This window comes from Ochotona curzoniae, unplaced genomic scaffold (assembly GCF_017591425.1).
Source record: "Ochotona curzoniae isolate NIBS_2020 unplaced genomic scaffold, NIBS_Ocur_1.0 contig_2210, whole genome shotgun sequence".
NCBI classification, from domain to species: Eukaryota; Metazoa; Chordata; class Mammalia; order Lagomorpha; family Ochotonidae; genus Ochotona; species Ochotona curzoniae.
The window spans coordinates 52,439,952-52,467,193 of NW_024465369.1; the positions used below are offsets into that span (position 1 = coordinate 52,439,952).

The 27,242-nt window shown below is 39.9% G+C and overlaps 1 protein-coding gene across 3 annotated transcripts in view; it reads left to right on the top strand.

Moving 5' to 3' along the window:
- Nucleotides 1-27,242, top strand: part of CCDC150 (coiled-coil domain containing 150) — a 74,969-nt gene that overhangs the window by 38,056 nt on the left and 9,671 nt on the right. The window contains exons 10-19 of one of the 3 annotated variants that reach the window (XM_040971909.1): nucleotides 5,814-5,938; nucleotides 6,166-6,343; nucleotides 6,870-6,938; nucleotides 12,661-12,774; nucleotides 16,562-16,645; nucleotides 19,352-19,459; nucleotides 22,850-22,978; nucleotides 23,587-23,756; nucleotides 24,720-24,813; nucleotides 25,658-25,827. In XM_040971909.1, coding sequence (XP_040827843.1) covers nucleotides 5,814-5,938; nucleotides 6,166-6,343; nucleotides 6,870-6,938; nucleotides 12,661-12,774; nucleotides 16,562-16,645; nucleotides 19,352-19,459; nucleotides 22,850-22,978; nucleotides 23,587-23,756; nucleotides 24,720-24,813; nucleotides 25,658-25,827 — 1,241 coding nt within the window. Of the gene's footprint in view, nucleotides 1-5,813; nucleotides 5,939-6,165; nucleotides 6,344-6,869; nucleotides 6,939-12,660; nucleotides 12,775-16,561; nucleotides 16,646-19,351; nucleotides 19,460-20,955; nucleotides 21,102-22,849; nucleotides 22,983-23,586; nucleotides 23,757-24,719; nucleotides 24,814-25,657; nucleotides 25,828-27,242 lie in introns of those variants that run through there. The other 2 variants (XM_040971911.1, XM_040971912.1) reach the window with 2 other exon arrangements.

Genomic DNA, 27,242 nt, shown 5'->3' on the forward strand with positions numbered 1-27,242 from the left:
TGATACAGGCCGTTTGATGGTATAATAATATTACAGTTTACAGGAATTATTTTTAGGATTGACATCATTTCATCTTAAATTAAGGCAAACATGTGGTATCTAACCTTTTGGGATTGGCTTGTTTCCCTTAGCATAATGGTTTCCAGTTGGGCCCATTTGGCCACAAAGAACTGCGTTTCATTTTTTTTTTTTTAATAGCTGAGTAGTATTCCATGGAGTAGATGAACCATAGCTTTCTTATCCAATCTTCTGTTGATGGGCATTTCAGCTGCTTCCAAGTTTTTGCAATTATTGATTGTGCTGCTATGAACATAAGAGTGCATTTCTGGTTTCTGGTGTAACAGGTGTTTGGATATATTTCTAGAAGTGCTATTGCTGGATCATATGATATGCACATTTTCAATTCTTTGAGTGTTCTCCATACTGATTTCCATAGAGGCTGTACCAACCTGCAGTCCCACCAACAGTGGTGTAGGGTTCTCTTTTTCCCACATCCTCGCCAGCAAATGTTGTTTGTGGTTTTTTGTTTGTGAGCCATTCTTACTGGCGTTAGGTGGTACCTCATTGATGTCTTAATTTGGATTTCCCTTAATGCCAGGGAACTTGAGCATTTTTTCATATGTTTATTTGCCATTTGGGTTTGTTCCTTTGTGAAATGTCTGCCTATTTCCTGTGTCCATTTCTTGAGTGGTTTGTTTGTCTTGGTGTTTTTATTTTTCTGGAGATCTTCGTATGTTCTGGAGATTAGCCCCCTATCACTTATATAGTATGCAAAGATCTCCCATTCTGTGGGTTGCTTTTTTACTTTGTTGATTGATTGTTTTGCTGTACAGAAGCTTCCTAGTTTGATGTAGTCCCATTTGTTTATTTTGGTCTTGACTGCTATTGCTTTTGGTGATTTTTTTTAGGAAGTCAGGACCTACACCTGAATCTTGCAGGTGTTTCCAACATTTTCTTCCAAAAGTTTGAAGGTTTCTGGATCTAGGTTTAGATCTTTTATCCATTTATATTTGATCTTAGTGTATGGTGAAAGATGTGGATCTATCTTCTTGTTTCTGCAGGCTATCAACCAGTTGTCCCAACAGCATTTATTCAAGAGACCTTCCCATTTGCCTGGATTATCGTCTGTTTTTAGTCAAAGATTATTTGGCTATATCTGTGTGGGTTCCCTTCTATTGCTTCTATTCTACTCCATTGATCCTCCTCTCTATCTTTGTGCCAGTACCAGGCTGAATAAACCTTTTAAAATAAATAAACAAACAAATAAATAAACCTAATTATAATAGTGAGAAAACAAAATATCTGCTTTCAAAAACTTAGTTTATTAAGATAGAAAAGTTGTAATACTGTTGGAAATCTTTAACAGTTTTGAAATGCAACATGGATAATGCACCCATTATACCCATTTGTAATGGGTGTGTATTAAAGGTATACTTTACAGTCAATTATTATTAAAACAAAGTTTCAAAAATGTTACAAACTTAATTGTTATCATGTACTGTAAAGAACTCTGGGGAGGCTGATGGGATGGGAGATGCTGTGGTATCATAGTCTAAGGCTTTGCCTGCAGCATCTCATGGGCTCCAGTTCAAGTCCTGGTTGTTCCATTTCTAATCTAGCTTCATGCTTATGGCCTGTACCCACAGGAGAGACTCAGACGATGCTCCTGCATTTGGACTAGCCCAACACAAGTCATTGTAGCCTTTTGGGGAGTAAACCAGGGAGGGGAAGAGCTCTATTTCTGTCTTTTATCTCTATAACTCGGCCTTTCCAAAAAAAAAAAAAAGAAAGTAAACTTTCTGTATTATAGGTGGGAGTATGTATTACATGTTAAGTTTGAGGGTAGTTGTTGTGTTGTAGTAGGTTAAACTGCTCCTTGGAACGCCCCCACCCATACTAAATGCCAGTTCAGTTGTGAATCCTTACTCTGCTGCTTATAATCCAGGCTGCTCATGAGTTAAACTGGAAGGCAGCAAATGATGACTGAAGTACATGGTGGCTGAAGCTACCCATGGAAAGACTGATGGAGTGCAGGGCTCCTTGCTTTAACCGGTCCAGTCTCGCTGTTACAGTCACTTGGGGAACCTCTCCCTGTATTACTTTGCCTATCAAATGACTAGATGGGGATTTTGATTTTATTTTTTTTTTTACAGGAAAGTGGTAAGACTATTATTTTTCCCATATTGTTTCCTTCATGTTTAAAGGGGGGCCTTAAGGGAGAAGGCCCACCCAGTTTCCCACCCTCCCCAGGTCCAGGATGTAGGGTATGCTCCGAGGTTCTTGCTCAAGTGGTTTTGATAGTTCAACAGTTAGGAATCACTGCCAATCTTGCCACTCCAAGCACTATGAGGTCTTTGAAGAACCACATAGTCCATCATAGAGTCCCTGCCCTGTATTTTGCTGCCAAGATATAGCTGGGATGGTTGGTTGACCTGTTCTGTTTTCTGTCTTGTCTTGGTTAGGGTTCTGAGTCCAGCATTTCAATTGTGGAGATCCCCAAAGAAACTTTGTCTGCGGTGTTCGCAGACCACATTCTTGTATGTACTAGCAAGTACAGGGCCCAGCACATTCCATCGCCCCAATTAGCTGGTGGTTGCAATTGCTATGTTGGTTCTGTTTCCACTCCCGACTTCCACTGGAACCAATGGGTGTTACAATCCAGCCTGGTTCTGCTCAGCACAGACTCAGTCCTCACATAAACCAGTGGGAGCTGCAGCCTAGTCGGATCAGCCCACAATAACCCCCACCAGGCCCGCCCCCTACCCTGGTTAGCCAGTATGTATAGCAGTAGTCCAGTCTGTCCCACAACCCATTCCACCCCAGCTGCTGTCCTAGTTTTATGCCCTCCCGTGGAAGTGGTAACCCAAGAGGGAGGAGCCCACTGTTTCCCTCCTAGGCCTCTCCCACTCCCAGCTGATGCACTCTCCAGATAGTTCTGTGGTTTGACTTGACAGAACTAGCCCCCAGTGCCAGCTTCTGGCAACTGAAGCCGTGGCTAAGCCCAAACAACCCTCACCCACTCTAATTTTGCTTGCACCAGTAGGAATAATCAGCCCAGCCTGGCTTTTCCCTGATCTAGTCCACATGAGGCCCGAGGTGTTGTAGCCCTGCCTAGTCTGGTCTGCCCCCATCCCAGTCCACGCTCTGCTGCGGGAGTAGCTGTCCAGTAAAGGAACCCTCCCTTATTCCCCTGCTGGCTCCGCCCCCTCCTTTCCTTGTTCTCACGCATGCTGGTTGGGCACTGCAGTCACATCCAGTACAGGCAACCTCACCTTGGCATTCCTTATTGTGCACTAGTCTTTGTTGCGACCAAACCTGGCTCGACCCACACTGTTCTGGTGCTTTGATTTGCCAGTGGAATACGTAGACAGAGTCAGCCTGGTTGGCCCCCGACCCATGCCAATTCCATGGCCTGTTCTGGGCTGTTTCCTATCATGCTTCTTGTGCTTACCTGCCAGGTCTGTGTCCTGCCAGAGGAGTTGCCCAGGCTCCTCCATCAGAACCTCTCCCAACGCCAGGTTTCACGCTTACCAGTGGGTCCATGAGCCAGCCCTACTCAGTCCACCTCCTGTCAGCAGGAATAGTGGCTTTTCCTGTCTGGCCTTCAACCCAAACTGGTTCTTGCTATTGGATGTTTCAGCCCAGCCATGGTTTGTCCATACCCACATATGGCTCACACATGGCTCAGTAGGGGGTTAAGACCTTGCCTAGTCCATCGCACATCTGCCCTTGTCCTCCAGGACACCAGAGGGTGTTGGGGTCTGGCCCGGTTCGGTGGATCCAATCCCAGTCCACACTGTGCCAAGGGAGACTACAACCATTTCCAGATCAGAATGCAGCCCCATTCCAGCTCACACACCCCTTGGTGGGAACCTCAACCCAGCTAGGGTTGTCCCCTTAGCTCCCCAACTGGGCCTGTTCCCAGCCATAGATCTCATACATGCCAGTGGTTGCTTTGACTCAGCTTGGCACAACCCCTCACCTGTCCTGACCTCTGCCTTAGACACTGTGGCTTAGCGTTCCTGGCTCACGCAGATCAGTAGGAGCAAGAGCCTAGCTCGGAATGACCTGTGCTCCATCCTGGTCTCTAGTTTTGCTTGGGGGGTAAGGTTTGCTCAGTCTGTCTGATCTACCCTGTTCCATTACCAATTTACACATTAGCCAGCTGTTGGAGCTACTTTTCCCAGCTTGTCTGACCCCCAGGTCTGGACCACATGTTCACCAGCGGTACCTATGACTCGCCAAGGGAGTTTCCCAAGTTCCTCCATTTGATCCACTCCCAGACCCAGTTCTCAAACATGCCATTAGGTTTAGGCCAGTGCCCGGCACAGTCTGGCCTTCCATTTGGCCTTGTATGAGCTGATGAACGTTGCAGCCCGGCCCACCCCACATCCTAATCAGGATGCACATTCAGGTGCTGCTGCCCTGTCCAGTCCATACTATTGGGGGTTCCTTTACTGGTGAGTGATGGCAGGCTCGTGGGTCACACCTAGCTTAGTCCATCACCACCCCAACTCGTCAGCAAACCAGTGGGGCTAGAATTTCCACAGGGTTTGGCCCACACATCCCTCACAGTATTTACCCCGGTTATGGTTTTTGAGTGCTAGTTAATGTAATGGCTTGCTTAATGTGACCCGTCTCCTGATCCATCATCATGTCAGGTAACATGATATAATTCTCCAGGACAAGCCCTAAGCCATAGCTTTTGCATGGACTGGTATTTGATGGTCAGCATTGTTCAGTGATTACAAGTTTTACAAAGGAAGAGTTACTGCCAATGGGAATCTTTACGAATGCTTCACATCCTAAAAGCACAATGGGTTCAGCCTGGAGCTAACTAAGCAGCGATTCAAAGAAACAAAACCCCAGCACTCCCCAGCCGGGTGGCCAGCAGGCAGAGCCTGGCACCAAATGGCGCACTGGCTGCCTATGGACAGCTCACCATGTGCACGTGGTGGCTGTCATCTGGGATCCATGCATGAGATGCCCTGTCCTGAGACCCACCAGCAGCTGGGAGGGGAATTTTTTTTAATGTTATGTTTTAATTCTAAAACTGTGAGCTGGGGAAAATAATTTTTGCAGGACAATAACAGTATCTGAACACAGTTTAAGATTCTCAAAGAGTGGGATTTTTTAGAGATGAAGGAACCTTTTCATTTTATATGCCTTTATATTGCTTTCCTTTTAAAATATACCAAGGGCCTGGTGTAGTGGCTCATTGGCTAAATCCTCACCTTGCAAGCGCTTGGATTCCATATGGATTTCAGTTTGTTTCCAGGCAGATCCACTTCCATCCAGCTCCTTGCTTATGGCCAGGGAAAGCAGTAGAGGACAGCCCAAAGCCTTGGGACTTTGTACCAACACAAGTGCAAAGTCTTCTTGCAGACTTGGAGAAAGCTCCTGGCTCCTGGCTTTGGTTTGCCTCAACTCCAGCCATTACCAGTGAATTCAAGGTCACCTCTGTCTCTCCTTCTGTCTATAAATCTTATCCGCCTTTCCAATAGACATAAATGAATCTTTTAAAAGATACCATACTGAAATTTAGAAGTACCAGAGTATTCTTAATGTAATCTGTTTTCCTTAAAAATATGTTAGAATTAAAAATTTCAGATACTCCAGCATGCTGGGTAAATAATGCATGCTGAATAGGACTCGGGGAAAGCTGGCCATTAAATTATTTGGAAAGGAAGTGCTCTTCGTGTAGATGGACTTACCTTTTTAAAGTTAATTCAGTATCTTTTGTTAGTTACTCCAAGTAATACCCTCTCCTATGACTTACTGCCAACTCAAGTTCTTAATATTACTCCTAACAGGTAGGACAGAAAATGATGACTCAGACATTTCAGGAACAAAGCCTAATACTGAGTGCAGCTCATGCCACCATCACCAGTGAGCTACAGACAGTAGAGAATGAGAAAACCCAACTCCAAGAACATCTGTAAGTAAATAACAAATAGCAACTTGGGTGTTTCTTCTTGCAGCTTTATCTTTTTTTTATGATTAATGAAATTGTTTAAGTCTACATTTGCCGGGCTGACTCAAGACTCTGCCTTCAAGGAGCTAATTTGGTTCAAAAACTGGTGACTGCTCATCTGAGAGAGCTGTGCTGTGCGAACATTCAGTCATTCATTCTGTAACAATAGAGATTTTGCTTTCTATCTGCAGGGACCATTTAATCCTTGAGCATAATCAGTGTGTACACAAAGCACAGGAGGCTGAGAATAGGGCAGCTTTGCAAAAAGAACTTCTGGAATCAACTATTGCTAGGCTGAGAGGTGAATTGGAAGTGTCAATTCAAGAGAATAAGTGTCTACTGGAAGAGAAAGAAAGATTTCAGAGAGAGGTAGGTGAAAAGGTTGATACTAGTGCCTACTTCGGATGTGATGATGTTGCTTTGAAGCACAAAAGAACAGAAACAAAACGCAGAAGTGGTTTGCCTGAATTGCTTGGTAAATCTCTAGGTGTTCTAATCTATGCATTTTAGCATGTGTGATAATCTAAGGCAGACAGTATGGTGTTCCCTAACAGAACACTGATGACTGTCCAAAAATAATTCTTATGTCCTCGTGTTAGTTAAGGGGTCTGATTTTTTCAAATGACTTCTCCTGAAGGAGTGGGAGAAAGGAGGCTACAAAGCAGCCCTGCCTTCCTACTTGAGAAGGACCCAGCAGAGTCTGGCATGCAGGCGTGCCTCGCTGATTTCAGGGCTGTTTGTAAAGTCAGCTCTGCTTCTGACTCCCTGATTGGCCCCTTCTCTAAGAGGCTTTGCAGTGTAGGTGTTAATTGACCTACAGGATGTATCTTAACATGGAGCCTGTCAGCTGCAGTAAAATTGACCCATTTCTTATTTTTTCCCCTCCTTTGGGCAGATTAATAAAACAGAAAAAGAAACAAAACAAGAGAAACACAATATGGAAACGGAATTAGCTAAAAACAAGGTATTGCACATTTTGTTGGTGTTCTACTGTATTTTATTTCCATTTATTGCTATTTACGTAGCAGCTTAATATGATAAGGAGCTGGATAATTTTAACACATCCTAAGATATTTGGGTGTTAGGGGTGTGAGGATAACAAGGCCATTGCCACTCAGAACATCTTACTGTCTCTGGAGACATTTGCTCCTTGAGCCTGTGGGGTTCACCAGTGAGTCATCACTGCCTCTGGCCTTGGTGTTTACTGAATACTTTAACCATGTGGTCCCCAGAGAGGGAGCTGAAGGGCCCAGGAGAGGCACAAGGATGCTTGCTGACAAGGCTGTTTTGTTTTTAAGCCTGTCTAGGCTTCTTATTTACCTGTTAGCACCTGCACTTTTTGAGATATCTTTTTCTGGGTTCTGAAAAAGTAAGTGGTCAAAGAAGCAAACAGACTCTCATTAAAACAGTCAATTTTTTCAATATTGCTGTTATCTCAGAACCAAGGGATTTGATTATGTATCACTGTCATCTAGAGAATGTATCATGCATAAGGAATGTTAGCTTATTCCGGACAAAAATTCCAGCAATAGGTGTTGTGGGATAGAATCATCAAACCTTCATTATTTATTTCTTGGCTTCTTGTTGGTCCAGATATCATTCTGTATATGTTTATAAGAAATTCTAACAATTGGGAAAAGAAGAAAAAGCAAACTTTTCAGCATAAACTCAAATATACTAACCATTAAACTGGCACGAGCTCCTTCTATGATTCATACCTAAAATTTTCCCTAATAATCCTTGAATTAAGATGACTTCCTGGGCACCAGAAAAGTACCTGTTTGCTCAAATGTACTTTTATTTTAAAAAATTTATTTGGGGCCCGGCGCGGTGGCGCAAGTGGTTAAACGTCCTCGCCTTGCACGCCCGGGATCCCATATGGGCGCCGGTTCTAATCCCGGCAGCCCCGCTTCCCTTCCAGCTCCCTGCCTGTGGCCTGGGAAAGCAGTGGAGGACGGCCCAAAGCTTTGGGAACCTGCACCCGCGTGGGAGACCCGGAAGAGGCTCCTGGCTTCGGATCGGCATAGTATCGGCCCGTTGCGCTCACTTGGGGAGTGAATCATCGGACGGAAGATCTTCCTCTCTGTCTCTCCTCTCTGTATATCCGCCTTTCCAATAAAAAAATAATAAAAATAAATCTTTAAAAAAAAAATTTATTTGAAAGGCAAATTAACAGACAAGGAGAGACAGACCTTCCGGCCACTGGTTCACTTTCAAATGGCCACAGCAGCCACAGCTGAGCAAACCCAAGGACAGAAGCTAGTAGCTTTTTTTTTTTTTGTTAGGTTTCCCACATGGGGGCAGAGTACCAAGGAATTGGGCCATCCTCCACTGCTTCCCTGTTAACAAACCCAGAGCTGGATGGGAAGTAGAGCAGCCAGGATACAAACCGGCACTCATTTGGGATGCAGATAAATGAAGGTGGAGGATTAGCTTGTTAAGCTACAACGCCAGCTCCTCAAATGTACATTTCAAAGTTGGTCAAATTGATGGTTACTCATTTTTTGCTCAAGAAATACTAATGTTACCTGGCTAAGGTAATTGCTGTGAAGAAGTTTATGATAAAAATATAGCATCATAATTTTGCTTGTGTGATTTCATTTGTCCTTTTTAAAAATTTTACTATTGTTATTATTTTATGATACAGCTCCATATTCCCTTATCCCCTCCCTAATACCCTCCGCCCCCCATCTAGTTCCTCTATATCATTACTAACATATAGTTTGTCATACTCAGTCATATGTCCATCATTGCGGGCATGGACAATGGCAGAGAGTCCAGCATCCTATTGTCAAGACATAGCGAACTGTTTCATTGTAAGTCCAGCTTTGTCTGGAAGCAGAAATACATACCACAGTGCATCCTCACATCTGAATGTTAGTCTCCATTTCACAGCTATTGTACATCCCCTTAAATGAAAAGTCATGATGCAAAATCAACAATACAAAGAAAAATACAAATTTACAATGCCATGAAGTTAAATGACATGTTACTAGATATGACAGTCTCCATTACACAGCTACTACACATCCCCTTAAATTAAGAGCCACAAAACAAACTCAACATCCAGGAGAAAAAAGAAATTAACAATCCCAAGAAGTTAAATAACATGCTATTAAATGTCTAATGTGTAGCTGAAGAAGTGAAAATCAAGAACCTTCTTGAAGAAAATGATGCCACTGCATGATCTACGAGTCATTGAATGATTTAATCAGAACAAAGTGTTTTGAAGAGATGACACTAACAGAAAACAACAAATCCCATGCAATATAGTTTCTGCTGATCTTTGTTGAACTGTGTCTCCTACAGGCAATGAACAGATGAGTTTTGTTTTTTTAATCCAGTCAGTCTACTAATCTATGATGTTTGATTGAGCTTAAGCCATTTATATTCAGAGTTAAACATACATGGGTGGTACTTTGGTCCTGTGATTTTAGGAATGGGTTGTTCATTGGTTTAGTCTTCTGTTGTCATTTTACTGGGATGTTCTTCCCATTTGCCTATGGTTTTGTTTTGTGTCTTGAAGTATCCTTTGTAGGGCAGGTTTGGAAGAGGCAAATTCTTTCGAATTTTCTTTACTCTGGAAGAATTTTATTTCATTTTCGAGGACAAAAGAAAGCTTTGCTGAATATATTCTCCTAGGCCGACAATATTTTTCTTTTAGAATCTGGAATATGTCACTCCATTCTCTTCTTGCCTGTAGAGTTTCCTGTGAGAGATCTCCTGTGAGTTTCATTGGCATTCCTTTATATGTCAATTGATTTTTTTCACGTGCACATTTAAGGATCTTTTCCTTATGTTCAAGTGAAGATAGCTTGATGATCATGTGTGTTGATGAAGATTGCTTTTGAGAGTTCTGTGTCCCTCCTGGATGTTGTTTCCCAATTCTTTCTCCAGACTAGGGAAATTTTCCTTAATTATTTCATTAAATACATTTGCAAACTCAGCTTCTCTTTCTGCACCTTCTGTGACTCCCATAACTCTTTCATTTGACCTCGTAATAGTGTCTCTCAATTCTTGAATTCTTTTTTTGGCTGGATCCAGCTCTGCCTCCAGCTTTTTGTTTGCTTCTCTCTGATGACAGGAAATACCTTCCAATTCTGAGATTCTCCCTTCTGCTTGCTTCATTCTATTTTGGAGACTCCACTGTACTTTTAATTTGCTCTACTGTGTTCTTAATTTCTGATATATCAGCTTTCGTTTGGCTTATTGCTTCCTTAAATTCTTCGAACTCTTATATTTGCTTCTCATTGTTGATCAGGAGCTTTAAAATGAGTCTTATGGATTCTGTGTCCCCCATTTTCTCGATGTCTTCCTCAGTTAACTCTGAGATTGGCAAAGGGTTTTGCTGCTTGGCAGGGGAGTTTTCTGTAATATTCATTGTGCCTTTGTCTCTTCTTTTGCTCTTGGTCACTCTACTTCTGGTTAACAGAGTCTTCTCCTTGAGGCAGGTTACTAAGCTGTGTCACCCACAGGTCTACAATGTGATTTTACCTATTGCAGTTAGTGCACAACTTCTTGCTTGCAGCCACTTGTGCCACAATTCCAGCGAGTTCCAGGTCTGGGTTCTTATGTCAGATTTCCACCATGGTCTCTGTAGCCCCAGCTCCTGGTTCACCAATCTCCACCTCCTGTGATACCATGCTGAGGCTGCACTGTTGTCTCTGCAACCTTTTTCCCACTTTCGGTTGGAGCAGGTCTCAGGATTTGAGAGATACCAGGTGTTGTATATAATTAGATTGTTGGTGGTGCTGATCTTCTCAGAACCTGTTGGATGTTAGGTCTGGGTGCCACACGGACCTATTTTGACCAGTATCATGCCATAGTTGGTATTATTTTCCTGCGGGACCTCAGCGAGTTCTCGTGAGCTCAGCACATGCACACTTCACTGTTGTCCCTGCAGTCCTAAAGCTATTGCCACAGTGTACAAAATGGTGCCTGGAGTACCACTACTACAGTTCTTGATCTACTGGCCATCAGATCCGAGGGCTACCCAGTCCTGCCCTAGGTGGAACCCGTAAAATGCCACGTCATTGCAGTTCACCGAGTCAGAAATAAGTTCACTCCCCGCTCAGAGCATGCTCTGTCCTTTCCCTTGCCCTTTGCCTCCTCATGCAAAATGGCGCCCAATTCAGCTCTAGGGGGCTGACTGAGCTGTGAAATCCACTCTGTCTCACACATTCCCCGTCTGAGATTTGCTTCTCTGTCTCTGCTCCTGGTAAAATCAAACTGACCAGCTGGACCCAGTTCTTTGTCTGGCTTCACCTCCCAGGCTCCCAGTGAAAGCCCCTTTCCACCTGGTTGCTGGTGGAGTTCCAGCTGCTGGTGGAGTTCAGATCGGCATGCTGGAGTATCAGTCACTGCAACACCACACTGCTGTTTCCGCTGCTTTCCTGTGTCTGTCAGTCTCCAGGTTCCCCTCTGCTGTTGTTCTGTCCTTTCCTATTTCCTGAAATACGTCCTCTCTGCTTTATCCTCATTAAATGTTCTTCCATCCGTTTAAACATGTCCTACCGTATTCTGCCATCTTGATTCTCTTATTTTTCTTAATGTTGCTCAACTGTAAATATATGGAATTGAAAGATACTTGCTCATTTAAGTTTTATCAAGCCAGTTGCATACAATACATACATACAATTCTGTCTTTAAGTGTGTATTCTTGAATGGCTGTTTAAAAGTTAGGCTTATTTTAATGTACCATAACACTGTATAAAAATCATCCTTTTCAATGTATGTACAATTAATGAGTTTGACTAACACATTATTCTGTAACTGCTAACACAATCGGGATATAAAACATTTCTATAAATTCTATAATTATATAGATATAATATAATTCTATAATTCTATAATTCAAGAAAGTTCTCTTGTGCCCTTTTTTAAATCAATTCCTTCCTCTGCTCCCTTCTTCTGTAAGTCACTGGTTATTTTTCCTGTCCCTGCAATTACATCTTTTCTAGATTGTCATGCAAGTGTCATCATACAGTATGTGCAGCAGTCCACATGCTGTATGTTCCATTCAGAGTCAGTAAACCACAGAGAATGAAGGTAGAACAGTGATTGCGTTGGGTTGGGAAATGCAACAAATAGGCAGTAAGTTCGAAGGCATACAAATTTTGATTTAGGGGAGCAGGGATAATGAAAATGTTCTAAGATTGTGATGTGTGTGTGTGTGCGCGTGCCCATGCACGCATATGTAGGTGTAATAGATTTTATGGTGTATCTTTCAACTATGATAAATCACTTGATTCTAGTTTCATTTTTCGTAAATTTGTTGCAATTTTATATGTAAACAGTCATGTCTGTTTTGACAGTTTTATGAAAGCAGTTAAGGTTTTTGTATATTGCTGCATCTGCTTTACCAATATTTTGCGGAGAATTTTTCATATATATTCATAAGTTTGAATTAATATTTAAGTGAATATGTACTAGCAAGGCTTCCACTTTACCTACGTGAACTGTGTAAGTTGCAGCAACCCTGCAGCTGAACACAAGAAAAAAAATGAAGAAATGGAAAAGAAAGGTTTTTAAACATCCTACAGTTGTCAGTCTGACTGGTCAATTCACCAGATATAGATGGAGGGTCGTGTGTGTTAGGTGTCTACATTTTATTGTTAAAAATGTCATTTTAAAAGTAAGATTGTAAATCAAGCATAAGTGATTTATTTTTGTTTTATTTTTCAAAGGCAGACATAAATACATTAAATGAAAACCTGCAGACTCTATTGGAAGAAAATAAAAACCTGGCAAATCAAATGGCTTCCCTAGACGTTCAGCAAGTCACTTCGGATTACCATGGGGTGGGTATAAAAAGGTCAGTCTAAAGTAGGAAGTAAGGATTCATGAGAAAAAATGTTTAGTCAGAAGATGGGTTTTCTTTGTATTGTAATGATTTTCAGGACTCAGAATAAATATGAGCAAAACTCCTGCATTATTCAAAAAATAAAAAATTTACAAAGCCAAGAATTTGAGGCATTTGCCTACACAGAACATCTTTAAAGCTGGAAAGTGCAACTATATCTGATGTTTTAAACTCTTCTTCCATGCAGTATGAGGAATAATTTTACAAGTTTCCTCCTGACAGTGCCCTCAGTTAGGTAGATGATAGATTTCTAGAAGTTGCTTGACAAGACCTGTGCATGCTACATAAATGGCAGAGTTCTTACGATGTCCCTCCAGGAAAGAGGATTTAACACGATGATCATTCTGCTAAGAAGCTAATAATTACTCTACTTGCTTTTGAATATTTAAAAAAGAATCACTGTAGCATCCACATAATCTGAAAGTTAATACATATGTTTCCTAATCTGAAGTAGAGTCTAATTTTCTCATAAATTGCTTATTACTTTCAGTATGAAAAATTAGACTTGGCCAAATCATGGTACATTTTTAGAACTTTTGAGCCAGGCTTTTAAGGTTTCAATTTTGGCCATGACCTTGGGAAGGATCTTTGACTTCTCTAAGCCCCATATTCTTAGTCCAGGTGAGGCTAATAATACTATTTCTGTGAGTAATTTGAAGATTAATACATGAAAACCATATATCTACAATTCATTGAATTCTAATTATCTGAACCTTCCCAGGAAAAAAGAGCCTATTAGAATGATGTGATCTTATTAATTGGAGTTCTTAGTATTAACGTCAGATCAGCCCTCCCAGGATGAAAGAATAGGCCTTGTTCTTTGCTTGTTGTTTATCTGGGCTTATCCAACTTTTCAGTTTGGATCCCTCTGGAAGATCAGATCCAGTTATTTCCTGAACCCACTGCCAGTGAGGAGGTCTAACAAACTACACTGTTAGTGATATTGACAGAACTTGCCAATGTTCCTTTTTTGCTTTCTGATCTCATGTCTATTGTCCGATATATATTTTTTACTTCATCATCTTAATTTTATTTTTAAAAATATTTATTCTTTTAAACAGATTCAATATGCTTCATAAATACAATTCTGAGAATATAATGATATTCCCTTTCTCCTTCCTTCATTCTTACTTTGTTCCTCCCACACTTTTTTCTGCTTTCCTCTTTAATTTTTTAAAGATTTATTTATTTTTATTGGAAAGGCAGATATACAAAGAGGAGGAGACACAAAGAGGAAGATCTTCCTTCCGATGGCTTACTCCCCAAGCGGCCTCAACAGCTAGAGCTGAGCCAATCCGAAGCCAGGAGCCTCTTTTGGGTCTCACGCAGGTGCAGGGTCCCAAGGCTTTGGGCCATCCTCGACTGCTTTCCCAGGCCACAAGCAGGGAGCTGGATTGGAAGTGGAGCTGCCAGGATTAGAATCAGAGCCCTGGGCCTGGAGGCATGGCCTAGCAGCTAAAGTCCTCGCCTTGAACGTGCCAGATCCCATATGGGTGCTGATTCTAATCCCGGCAACTCCACTTCCCGTCCAGCTCCCTGCTTGTGGCCTGGGAAAGCAGTTGAGGATGGCCCAAAGCCTTGGGTTCCTGCACCGGTGTGGGAGACTTGGAGGAGGTTCCTGACCCCTGGCTCCAGATCAACACAGCACTGGCTGTTACACTCATTTGGGGAGTGAATCATTGGATGCAAGATCTTCCTCTCTATCTCTCTTCCTCTCTGTATATCTGACTTTGTAATAAAATAAATGCATCTAAAAAAAAGAAAAAGAACCAGGGCTCCTATGGAATCCCAGCACATTCAAGGCAAGGACATTAACTGCTACTCTGTTGAGCCAGGCCCTCTAAGATGATATATTTTAGTTTTCTGTGACAGTAAAAAGGCTTAGTACTTCACACAATAAGAAGTTTAACAAGTATAAAACAAAAGACCTAAGTTTAGTGGGATTATAGAAAATGGCTAGAAACAATTGAATGGAAAAATAATTTCACTCATATATGAAAAATTTTAAAGTAATCATAGGTTATTAAAACTATAGTATTATATTTTTAACCCTTGTTTTAGCAAAGGTATAAGACAAAGTTTTAAAAAATGTTTTATTTTTTTGATTTTATGGTACAATTGCATAGGGTCTGGGATTTCCCTACCCACTCCCCGAATCCCCAACCCCCAACTGACTTTCCCCATATTATTACAGTAGTGTAGTCCTTCATAAGCAGTTATGTCCATCAGTCTGTTATTTGTGTCCTGATATTCCTGATACAGACAATGCCAGATAGTCCAGCATCCTGTTATTAAGATATATCCAACAGTTTCATTTGGAGTATTTTGAGCATCATAGTAGTTAATGCCCTGTTATTGAGTCTGAGTTTTTATGCTGAATGTACATGGTTTTAAAAGGGTAGGTGATGCACAAAAGGAACTCACTCTTCATGCTATTTCCATAGTTGATAAATCTAGAATGTCTAAAATCCCAGTTCTTCTCATTAAGGCAGCTAGCAAGTGCAAAACAATGTTCCAGGCTTGAATGCCTTCTAGCGTCTGTAAATATTTTGAAGACATAAAAATGACTTTCATTTATATAAAATCTTGTTTTGGATGTGTTTTTGCTTTTATTTAGAAATAGATGTATTGGTGTCAAAACACTTAAAATGAAGTAAAGTACACTACAGAATGAATAAATGCGCTGTAGAGTGTTGCTGTAATAACTGATGATGTTGGAGACGCTGAGGAACATCTGTGTGAATCAATGCCCCTACACACATGGCTTCCTTGGTACCAGTCTGCTCAAAGCTGAACTTAAAAGTCTGAATTTTTTTACTTGAAGTAGTTAAATGAGCAATAGAATGGTTTTTCTTTTTATTAAGAAGATATAAGCCTGAAGTACCGAATTATGTTAGTATGTACTAATTGACTAAGAAGTACTGAAGTACTTCTAATTGACTAAGAATTTGTACTCAAGATTAACTGCAGATAATCCATAATGCAGCTGGCAGCCGGTGACTGATTAAAATTTTGTGAAGATCATTTTGACAGAAAACACTGGTTATTTCCAGTTAAGATACAACATTGACATTGCTTTTGGAAAGCGAAAATTTCTATATTCCATCACTAATACTAGTCATTGTGTTTTATAAGGCATGACTAAAACTGAGAATTTAAGTAGATATTTTTCTGACAGTCTTAAATAACATGAAACTTTTCTTAAGTTTTGAATCGTGAATATGTCCTTGCATTAAATGTAGAACTTTCAGTAATCTTTTTGCTCAGATAACACTTTGTTGAGTGCTTAATCTGCTGATGAATTTGAATCTCCAATAAGCATTTGAGGTTTCTTTGGAGATTTGTTTTTTGCTGCTCTTTATTGCTATAACTGAAGTGCTCTTTGTTAGTAGTTGTCATTTGCACTTCTTGTTTCCTGAAAGAACTGAATAGTGCTTTCAAACTTTCTGATGCAATTACACCATGTCAGAGTTGGATCACAACTACAAAGGAATAACCAATATAAAATAAAAAATCAACACGAAGAACAACAAACCCTGGTAATCTTATAGCTTTCTACATTTATTAGCAGTCTGCACTAGCTCTGTGTTAGCAAGCTGATCAGCTATTCAGGAAAAGCAGCAATAGCAAACACAAATCTTAATGTTATTACTACAAAATGTAGATTTTAAAAAGGACAATGATTATATGTCAAGAGGTACTGACATCTATGTTTGCTTTATCAGCTTGCCCACCAGAAGGTAGAAAAAGTCTTGGGAAAAATTACGGAGAGTAAAAACAAACTGGCTTATGAAAAGGGAAAGCTCCAGGTAGGAGATTTATTCTTTGATTTTTGTTGTCTAATTTTTCTTTTTTCTTAAAATTTGTATTTAAAAGGCAGAGAAAGAAAAGTGAGTCTGCCCACTGGTTCATTCCTCAATTTCCCATAAAGAGCCAGGGCTGACCTGGGCCAAAGGAAGGAGCCTAGAACCCCATCCATGCCTCTCATGTCAAGTATCAGGGACCTAAGTGTTTGAACCACTGCTGCCTCACAGGATTACAATAGCAGGAAGCTGAATGGGATAGCCGAGAAGCAGGAATTTGAACCAAGCACTTAGATGTGGGATGATGGCTTAATGTGCCATACCTAAAAGACTGCCCGTGTTGGTGGTGACCAGGTCCGTGAGACCCAGGGTGGTAGGTCTGGCAGGTCCGAAGTGGCATGGCCTGGAGCCTTGGACCTGCCTGTGCAGTGGATGCTGTATCTGTGAACCTCAGGGGTGGGGAGTCCAGCCTGGCCCTGGGTCTCTTGGCCTAAGTCCTAGGGCACACCTACATGATAGGTATCGGGTCTGTGAGCCCTGGGGGAGGGGGAGTCAAGTGGGGCCTTGGTCTTTTGGCCCTGGTCCTTGGACCTGCCTGTTTGGTAGGTGCTGGATCTGTGAGCCCCAAGAGTTGGGGGGCCTGGAGAGGCCTGGGTCTCCTGACCCAGGTTGCTAAGCCCACCTCCGTGGTAGGGCCAGGTCTGTAAGCCCCAGGGGCAGGGGCCCAGTAGGTCCTGGGTCACATAGCCTGGGGCCTTGGGCTTACCTACAAGGTGGGCACTGGATCTGTGAACCCAAGAGATTGAGGGATCTGCCTTGGCCCAGGGCCCCTGGCTCAGGACTATGAACCCACCTAAGAGAACTGATCCTCCTCAGTGTAGAGGATGGAGTGCTGAATGGTAGATCATGGTGCACTTGGAGGACATGGTAGCTCACTGGGACCTGCAGAGGACATCCAGCACCATAGCAAAGAATGGAGAATAGAACATACAGACAACTACCTCAGCCAAACAAGGATAGCAAATATCTGGGTGAAAGGAGACTCTAAGGGCGACTGTGTCATCTAATGGACATTGGAAGGGATTCTTCATCCATACATCAGCAAGATCAATAGTGTTTCTGAACTATCACATCCACCTGGGCAGAACTTTTGGAGCATGCACCACATTGTGACCCTGGGCTGATATCAGGTGGCCTTTCCCCATCCTTGGGTCCTGGCATGGTTGGGAGGCTCGTTATGGCCTATCCCCTGTCTCTCCCCTCTCCCCCAGAAATGGGAAGAAGAAATGGAAAGTTGGAAACAATGATCACAACCCACTTCTCCCTAACCGTGGATTCTTCCCACCCTGATTGACTATGCAAACATCATCTAAAATTTAAAAATATATATATATATCCATCTTAAAAAAATGTGTGATAAGAGGCAAATGTGAAAGTCTTCACAGTCAAATACGGTCTGCTTTCTCTTGAGCTATATGGGTTAATAGCAGTTTGTTTATGTTTAAAATGAGGGTAATTATGGAACCAATAACTCCTTTAATGACAGCCATTTTAATGAGAACCATGATTGTTCCTGATGGCTTAGGAGAGGTGTACACGCAGTTTTTGATGTACACCGTGGAGAAGCAGAAACAAGCTGGCAGAAGTCAAAGCAGCAGCCTGCTAATGGACAGGGAAGATCTCACCTGAACAACGCAGCCTTTCCAAAAAAAACTTGATCTTAGTACTCAAATTTTAAAAGCTCCTAAAAAAATGTTAAGTATGTATAGCCAGAAAAGTATTTCCTGCCAAAGAAAGATAGGAAATAGGATATTGCAAGAAGAAAAAAAATTTAAGATGAAATTTTGGATGGAAATTTTACTGATAGCTTCATAACATTGTTTTATATGAGAAAATTGGGTCTGTGAGATATATGGAAAAACAATTTGAACACCTGAAAGTCTGTGAGGGATATTTTTAAAGTGAATGGAAAATGCGTATTTTGTAAAGCCTGTGCATAGATTTAAAAATATTTTGTACCAAAACAAACATCCCTTAATTCTATATTTCCACAAACTTTGTGGAGTATTCCTGAATTAGTGATTTTTTTTTTCACTCTGCAAAGTGATTGTGTTTTTTTTCCTTTTTTTTATTGTTATTAACATTGTATTATGTGATACAGTTTTATAGGCACTGGGGATTCTCCCCACCCCTCCCATACCCCTCCCCCCATGGTGGATTCCTCCACCTTGCTGCATAACCACAGTTCAAGTTCAGTTGAGATTCCTTCCTTGCAAATGTCTCAATTTAAACCAACATGTAAAAGTTCCATTTTCCATGTGAAAACTTTTCTGATTTTCTTTCAGTAAAACACAAGATTCTCTGTGATTCTTGCCTGCTAACAATTTTAATCTCTATATTCAAATAGTTTTTGACTGTTAGGTTCCACAGTTTATTTAAAGTTAAATATAACAGCCACAAATTTCATTGTTACATTCATGAAGCATATCTATTTGAAGTTTCCCCTAAACAGTACCAATCAAATAAGCTATTTGAGCCGGTACAGCCAGCCTACTTTTGGCTGTGCCCTGATATAGTATCCTTTACATGGTTAGAAAACCTTTGGATTATTTGTTACAAGTTATGTTGCATAACTATTTTGCAACACTCCTGACTTTTTCTCCTTTTGGAGTATATTTGTCTTATTTTGTTATCTTTCTGTTTTCTCCCTAGATAAAAGTTAAACAGCTTGAACAACAACTACATGCTTTTACTGAAACCAACCAACAGAATGACCACCTATGCAAGCTGAATAAGGCTCTAGAGGCCAAATATGACCAGGTATGTTTAATATCTACAAGAGCACATTGCAGTTACATTGTTCAGGGTTTGTTTTTAAGATTTATTCATTTTTTAAAAAAATTTTATTGACTTATTTGAAAGAATAACAAAAAGGGAGAGACCCAGACCATAGCCAGGAGTGGGCCAGGCTGAAACCAGGAGCCAGGTACTCCATCCTGGTCTTCCACATTGGTGTCAGGAGTCAGAATATTTGAGCTAGCTTGTGCTTCCTAGGTGTGAGCAGGAGCCTGGAGGATTTGGGATGTGAACTAGAGTATGCAGGGAGTAACTTAACACCCTACAATTCAATGCCAGGTCATTTGTATTTCCTAAGAAACTTTTTGATTTTTGTCAGCATACATGCAGTCCTACAAAAATGAGTGTGCTCTTATTTGTTTCAGTTTAACAAATATTTTTTAAGCACTTACTATGTACAAGGATTTGATAAACCATAGGGAAATTTACCTGGAGCAACATTACTGTGTACAACTTCTAAAAGGATGTATAGGAATACATTCCAATTTTTTTCATCGAATAGAAAATTAATAATTTCAGAAAATGATGATATCAGTAAACATTCATAAGGACACATTGTTAAAATTAGAAGCACATTCATGGAGGAAGTAGCTTTTAATTTAAGCCTTAAAGGTATTGGCAGACATTATCTTTTGAATTAGAGGTAAATTCGAATTCAGATTTCAGTGCCAACAAAATATTTTTATAACAGATATTCTCCTAAAAGAAGTATTAGTTGTAAAGATGTTTGCTTATCAGCCTGGTGGCCACTAAGGTAGATCACATATTTTAACAGACTGAGAAAAATTGAACAAGCAATGGATATAAAACATTTAGTGAAAAACTTAACCTGGAAATCTGTTACCACAAGAAAACGATTCATTTTAATCATTTGTAAATTTATGATATATATCATTAGCTTAAGTTATTTTTTAACTTTAATGTGTCTGCTGTTGATGTATATCTACCCCTAGTAACCAAGACACTGGAATATGTCTTTAAGTGGAATATTCCCAGTGTTCTAACCACCTTGACTCCACTGGTGGGTGATGAGGTCATAAAGTTAGTAAAGGGGACATCATTAGGTATGCTCTCCTACAGCGACTTTGGTCTAAGGTCCTTTTCTTCTGTAGGTTATATGGTACAGTGTGATCTTTTCCTTCTGAAAGCAAAGGAACACACTTTCAAATGTATTTTTCACTGTGACTTCTTTCAAAAGAGCCTGTGTTGTTTTTCTTGGTACAGTGAATACTTCTTGAGAAGTAACTTGAGGTTTAGTTGAGTTTACTGTTTTTAACTGGTGATGCCTCCAAGAAAAAAGAAATCTCCAGAGAGGCCTGCATCTTCAAAATCCCTGGAAAGCTCTAGGCCCTATGTATATAATGCTAAGGAAAGAGCATCAGTTGGTTTTCCTAGTGTTATTCCAAATTCAACACGTCGTGTGACCTTTGCACCTACCTTGCCTTCTGTGAGAATGTCTCAGGAGATTGGAGACTCCAGAATCTCTCTGAAGACTCTTCTGAATGCTATCAAAACCATGGAGGGAAGACTAGAAGGCAAAATAGACATTCTTGCTTCAAGACCGTTACTGAGTGATGAGTCACCAAATTTTCTTAAACGAGAGTCGGTAAGTTAAGACCAAACTAAGTCTTAAGGAAATTTAATATCTAGACAAGAATGGAGGTAAGCAGCAACAGTCCAGAAAGATGATTCCTGAGGATAAGAGTAAGAAGAAAATTTCGTTCTCTACAGATGGGAAGAACTGATGATGGGTGATGCAGGCATGGATGGTAGATGAGCACTTGGCAGATATCAAACTTCAGTGATTAGAGAAATGCAAATAAAACCACAGTAATGTACTCCCATGTATCAATTAAAATGTCTGAATTTTATAAACCGTTCATAATAGGGATCAGTGATGACATAAGGCAACTGGGTCTCACTACTGAGGAGAATGTAAAATAGCACAACTACTTTGGAAGGTAGTTTGATAGTTTATTTAAAACTAATATATACTACCTCCATATGATCCAGCCAGTTCACTATTGAAGTATTTGCCAAAGATAATGAAAGCATATGTACCCAAAGACTTAGCCACAGTGTTCACAGCAGCTAGACTTATAAAAGCTTCAATCTGGGAACTACTCAAGTGAGCAACAGGTGAATAGATCAGTTAATTGTGATATATCAAGGTAGTAGAATATTAAGCAACAGAAGTGAGAACTGTGGACACTTGCACCAGATTGAATTAATCTCAGTGATAAAAAAAGTCACTTAGAAAGTGCATGCAGTATGCTTCCATTTGCATTAAATGCTAGAAAATGAAGACTATCACAAGACCAGTGATTGTTTTGGGTTTAGGTGTGCAAACAGGGAGCCCCTGAGCTGGGGGAACACTGGAAAGCAACATTAGGAAACTAGTGTTAATGGAAATATTCCCTGTCCTATGCTTTCAGGGGTCTTTATGTACTTCAAAACTTACCAAATTGCCCACTTTTAGGTCTGTGCCTCTGTTATCAGTTATATATAAGTAAAACTATCAAAAAATGAAATGCACCTGTTAAACTTCCACTGACATGTTTAACATTCTTGAAGGGGAAAAAGCATGACAGAGAATGAATGATCGTTGAAGGGTGGGATGGATTTAGAGGGAGTGTGAATAGGAAGAGGAGCACCTTTGTGAGGAATAGTTGTGTATCTTGACTATAATAGTGGTCATGTACTTGGGATCTAATTACATAGAACCATATATGCATGCCCCTCAGCCCATACCCAGCTATCCGAGCTCACACAGGATGATTGAACAGGGGAAAACTGAAATCTATAATGTAGTTCACACTGATGTATCTGGTTTTGATGTTGAACAACAATAATCAGATGTTATTAGAAGTAGGATGAAGGATATTGTACTATATTTTCTACAGTATATGAATATATATCTTCAAAATAAGTTTAATATTTTAATAAGTTGAAATGTATCTGAAATTACTGTGTAGCTCCGATTAAGAATGTCAGACTTAAAATTCTGATACCTCCAGTTACGATTTTTTTTCTCTTGGAGCATTTTATAGATATTTAGTAAGTATCCTTGCTTTTGTTAACTTGGGTGTTTTCCAAAGGAGACGTTCAACAATAATTTCTTGTCATTTTATCTTTCAGCTTCATGGATAGGCTTATTCTCCCTGTTCTTGCAGTTTCCTTTAAAGGGATAAGCTGCAAATAAAGATGGAATTGTTTATAGTAGTAGGTAAACATGCATTTAAACATTTCAGGCTTACCTTCTGGATGGCTGTGTCTTCTGCATTTGCCTTTTACATCGCTGTGTCTTTTTCACTGTTGTTTGTATTTTAGAAAATTTTTATTTTTTCTACTAAGGTGAAATCTATTCTTGAAAAAAATGAAGAGGAGCTGTGCCAAGCAGTGAAGTCTCGCGATGAGGCACTAAAAGAGAGTCAGAGGCTCAAGGGCAACCTGGAGGCTTTGGAGGACAGAGAAAGCAAGAAGGTGGGTGGCAGCCTGGCTCGGCATGTGCTGTGGACACGAAGCACTTCTCAGCTTTCAGGAGCCAGTCCTTCATTGCTTGTTTCAAGTAGTAGAGAATGGGCAGTCATCAAAGGAATATTTCTTTTTCTAGAAAAATGATAGTCTCAGAAAGTTTTTAAAATATTTCTCTTAAAGATACATTATATGTGTAACTCCAAGTGTGGAGTATTTTTTAGGCGTGGGGGGGTACTATCTTAAAATACTCAAAATATTTTTTAAAAGTTACAATTTTTTCTTAAAGTCACACCTGATCTTGATAGTAATGACATTCACAATTACGTTTTTGTTAAGCTAGTAGACACCTCTGTGATGCTTTCTTCTTGATGAATATGTGTGCTGTGGCCTTGACAGTGATTGGAAGAGAAAAGTTCACAGGATGTGGGGAGCTTTTTATCTGTTTTTAAAAAGGCACAGTAACTTCTGAAACAAAAATAAAATATCCCTTAATATTCCTCTTAGCATTTAACTGTGTCTGCTTACATGCTCTTTCCTAGGAGTCATGGAATGAAAAAATTGCAGAGTAATCTGAAAGGACCAAATATCTTTGTCTTGTTTCATTTCTTTAACAGGTAGGAAATTTCCAGCGACAATTGGCAGAGGCTAAAGAAGACAACTGCAAAGTTACCATCATGTTGGAGAATGTGCTGGCTTCTCACAGTAAGATGCAAGGTGCTCTGGAAAAAGTACAGATAGAGCTCGGGCGCAGGGACTCGGAGATTGCAGGCCTCAAGAAAGAAAGGTGCCTGGATTCATTTTCAGTTCTTTATGTTATGCTAGCAAGCAGTGTGGAAATGAAGGCACTTTATATCCCTTCCATTGGGACAGGCTGTTAAATCACTTTTCAAATAACAAGTTAGGGAAGACCTGGAGTTAGAAATGAACCTGATTTCAAATTCTCCAGTTGTGTCATAATGAGAAAGGGTATCTGAAATTCTTGTGCTTAGGACTGTTTAATCTTGATTGTTAATAAAATTGAAGTTAAATATATGCTTAAGTTAGAATTATTCATTTATTACTATCCTGTTTCAAGATCAGTAACAATTTTAGGTAAAATCACTGTGAGAACTACTGGTTATGTTTTATAAGTAAATTTCTTTGTTTCAAAAATTACATAAATTTTTATGCTTAAGTTAAAGAATAACCTAAATTTAATTTGAGCCGCTTAAATATATTGTGTGTCATGGTGCTGCAAATTGCCTCTGTGTTATGAGAGAACAATTGAATTTTGTTTCTTCATTATACTTCTCTTTATTTCTATGTTTTATAACAGTATAATCTATTAAGAGTCAAGAGAATGGGATTAAAAACTATTGGTTATCATTCATAATGACCTTTAGGGATCTCATTTATTTAGAAGCAAATTTCCAGAGCAAACATATACTTATATACATGTATTTTTTAAGCCAGTGATATGTAAAATTACCGACGTGTGACTTAATCAGAAACATGTACTGATAGCCTAATGTATCAAGCCAAATTTTACTGTTAATGGGACAAGTTAATTTCTAGCAGTTTTAGTTTCTTCACCTGAAGTTTAGGCTACTGATTGCTGTCCAGCAGTCTCAGACATGTGAAGCATCCATGGCTTATTGTATGTGATGCTATCTTAGCTTTTGGAAGAAGAGTCTCCTGCAACTCCCAAGGATTATCATTCCTAGGCGATTCTTTCCAACAATCATTCTGTTTTGCTTTCTGATTTTAGAGCTCTAAATCAACAACGGGTACAGAAACTCGAAGCCGAAGTGGATCAGTGGCAGGCTAGAATGCTTGTTGTGGATGCCCAGCATAGCAGTGAGGTAAAGGCTGGCTTTTCATGGATAAGAACATTGATACTTTTAGTTTCTTTAGGATATTAATGTTTTAGAAAAATGAAGTGAAATAATGGAGGCGTGTCTTTTTCATTCACATCTGGGTTTTAGATGGTGGCACATTAACAAATGACACATGAACTTAGGGTCTTAGATTAAGTCATTCAGTTCATTGGCAAGCTGAGATCATCTTCCTCATTCTCATACATTCTCTTTGTCCTCATTTTCATTTGTTCATGTGCAGGTGACTTCAGGAGTTAAAAGGCTTAGAAGGTAATTTATGATCTCAACCAGAAGTAGCTAAACCAATCCGTCTATGAATAAAGAGACACATTTACCTAAGTAAAGGCACAAAATGCATATGTATTTGTGTAGATACTTAGGCATATGTATGTGTACAATATGCACAGCTATTTCATATAAGTAAGCTTTGTTGAGAAGAATGTAAAAGGAAAATTGTCAATTTCATATCTCTGTGGCGTTGAGACCAAAAGATAATAGAAGGTTAAGAATGGAAATTTAAATAGTTGTTTTTTCTTAACTAGTTGTTTTTTCTGAAATTAAGATAAATCAAACTGGCTATGTTTTCCAAAGCTCTGTTGTGCATAATGGAACATGTCTCTCCTATTGCCGCCTTAAAGCCTGCTGTGCAATTTATAATAATTTCTTGTGTATATATTCTAGGCACCTGGAATCTTTGCTTGTGTTTCCAACTAATCATTGCTTCAGTGTTTTCAGTGGCATTTGATGATGTAGTATAAGGAGTACATATACAGGGATATGGAATTTTTGAAATCCATTACAGCGAATTAAAACTACTCCTCTCTTTCAGATGGAGCCACTACAGAAGGCTCTGGATACAGCTAGAGAAGACAATAGGAAACTGGCTATGAGCTTGGAGCAAGCTCTCCAGACAAATAATAACCTGCAAACAAAACTAGATCACATTCAAGAGAAATTGGAAAACAAAGAACTTGAGCGGCAGAATTTGGAAACCTTCAAGTAAGGGTAGTTTTATCATAGTGAAATAAATGAAGACCTTTTGAATGGGTAAATCTGATTCATTCATATAAATCAGTTAAATCCTTTTCTCCTTTTTTAAAATGGTACTTCCAGCAGAGCTAGGCTAGGCAATCATCAGAGCTGAATATCAGGAGATATTGGCAACTGGAGGATACTTATGATAGCTCTCCTTTTCCACTCTTCCATACACATCGTTAAGCTACTTTACATGAAGATTAATCAATTATATAAAAAATACTGGTTGCAAGGCAGATGCCCAGGTTTCTGCAAAGCTTGTGTGTCCTGCAAAAGCATGATTTGGGGGTGGGCATTTGGTGCAGCATTTCAGTTGCTCCTTGGGACACTTCATCTCTTGTCAGAGTGCTTGTTTCAAGTCCTGCTTTCCCAGCTTCCATTCCAGCTTCCTGGCCATGTATACCTTGGGTGGCAGCAGGTGATGGCTCCAGAACTTGGGTCCCTGCCTCCCACGTGGGAGACGTGAATTGAGTTCCAGGTTTTTGCCTCTTGCCTGTCCCAGTCCTGACTGGGCATTTGGAGAGTGAACCAACAGATGAAAGTTTTTCTGTCTTTGGCTATCTCAGAAGAATGAAAATCAATTTAAAAAACAAAATCCCTTTGATATGATCTGAACAAGGAGTGACAGCAGGATGGGTGAGAATAGTCTACCCAGGAACGGATGAATGCATGTGAGCAAATGTTGTCATGAAATATTTTCAGTTTCGGCTTGAGGTTAATTAGGTTAGTCAAGTTCAGGTCAAACCACTAAAATTTTGTCTCAGGCAGTATTGAAGTAAATATGACTTTGCTATTGATAGCAAAATCTATACTCAACAAAAATTTAATGTACATGTAATCTTTATTCCTTTAAGCTAGTGAATATCTTAGTAATAGAAAAAAGTATAAACTGGAATAGAGAAGGGGATTTTCACATATGACACCAGTGAATGTTTTCTATTTTGATGAAACGTCACTACCTTGAGAGTATTCACTGTTGGTTAAAATGACATCGTGTGTGTAGTGATTGCTAGCATGATTTAAAACCCTTTAATATCAGTTCAAGTAGGTATGGTTTAAATGATTCATAGTTCCAAGCCATGCAAATTCTGCAAGTTATTTAGGTTGATATAAAATGTAGTCAACTCCCACTACTGCTTAAAAATGTAGTGGCTTGGCATTTGCAGGAAAAAAATGATACCTTGTTGGAACATTGTTTCTGTATTTACCTTTATGCCACTACTTATAGTAGTTTGTTTTTTCATTAATTATGAATGAGGCTTCAAATGAGTTAAATGAGCCTCCTGAAGTTACTTGCAAAAATTGTACATCCAAGGTAGAATTATTTAGACTTAGAAATGTAGGCTCACATCTGAAAAGAGGTTGTAAGTCACAGTTCA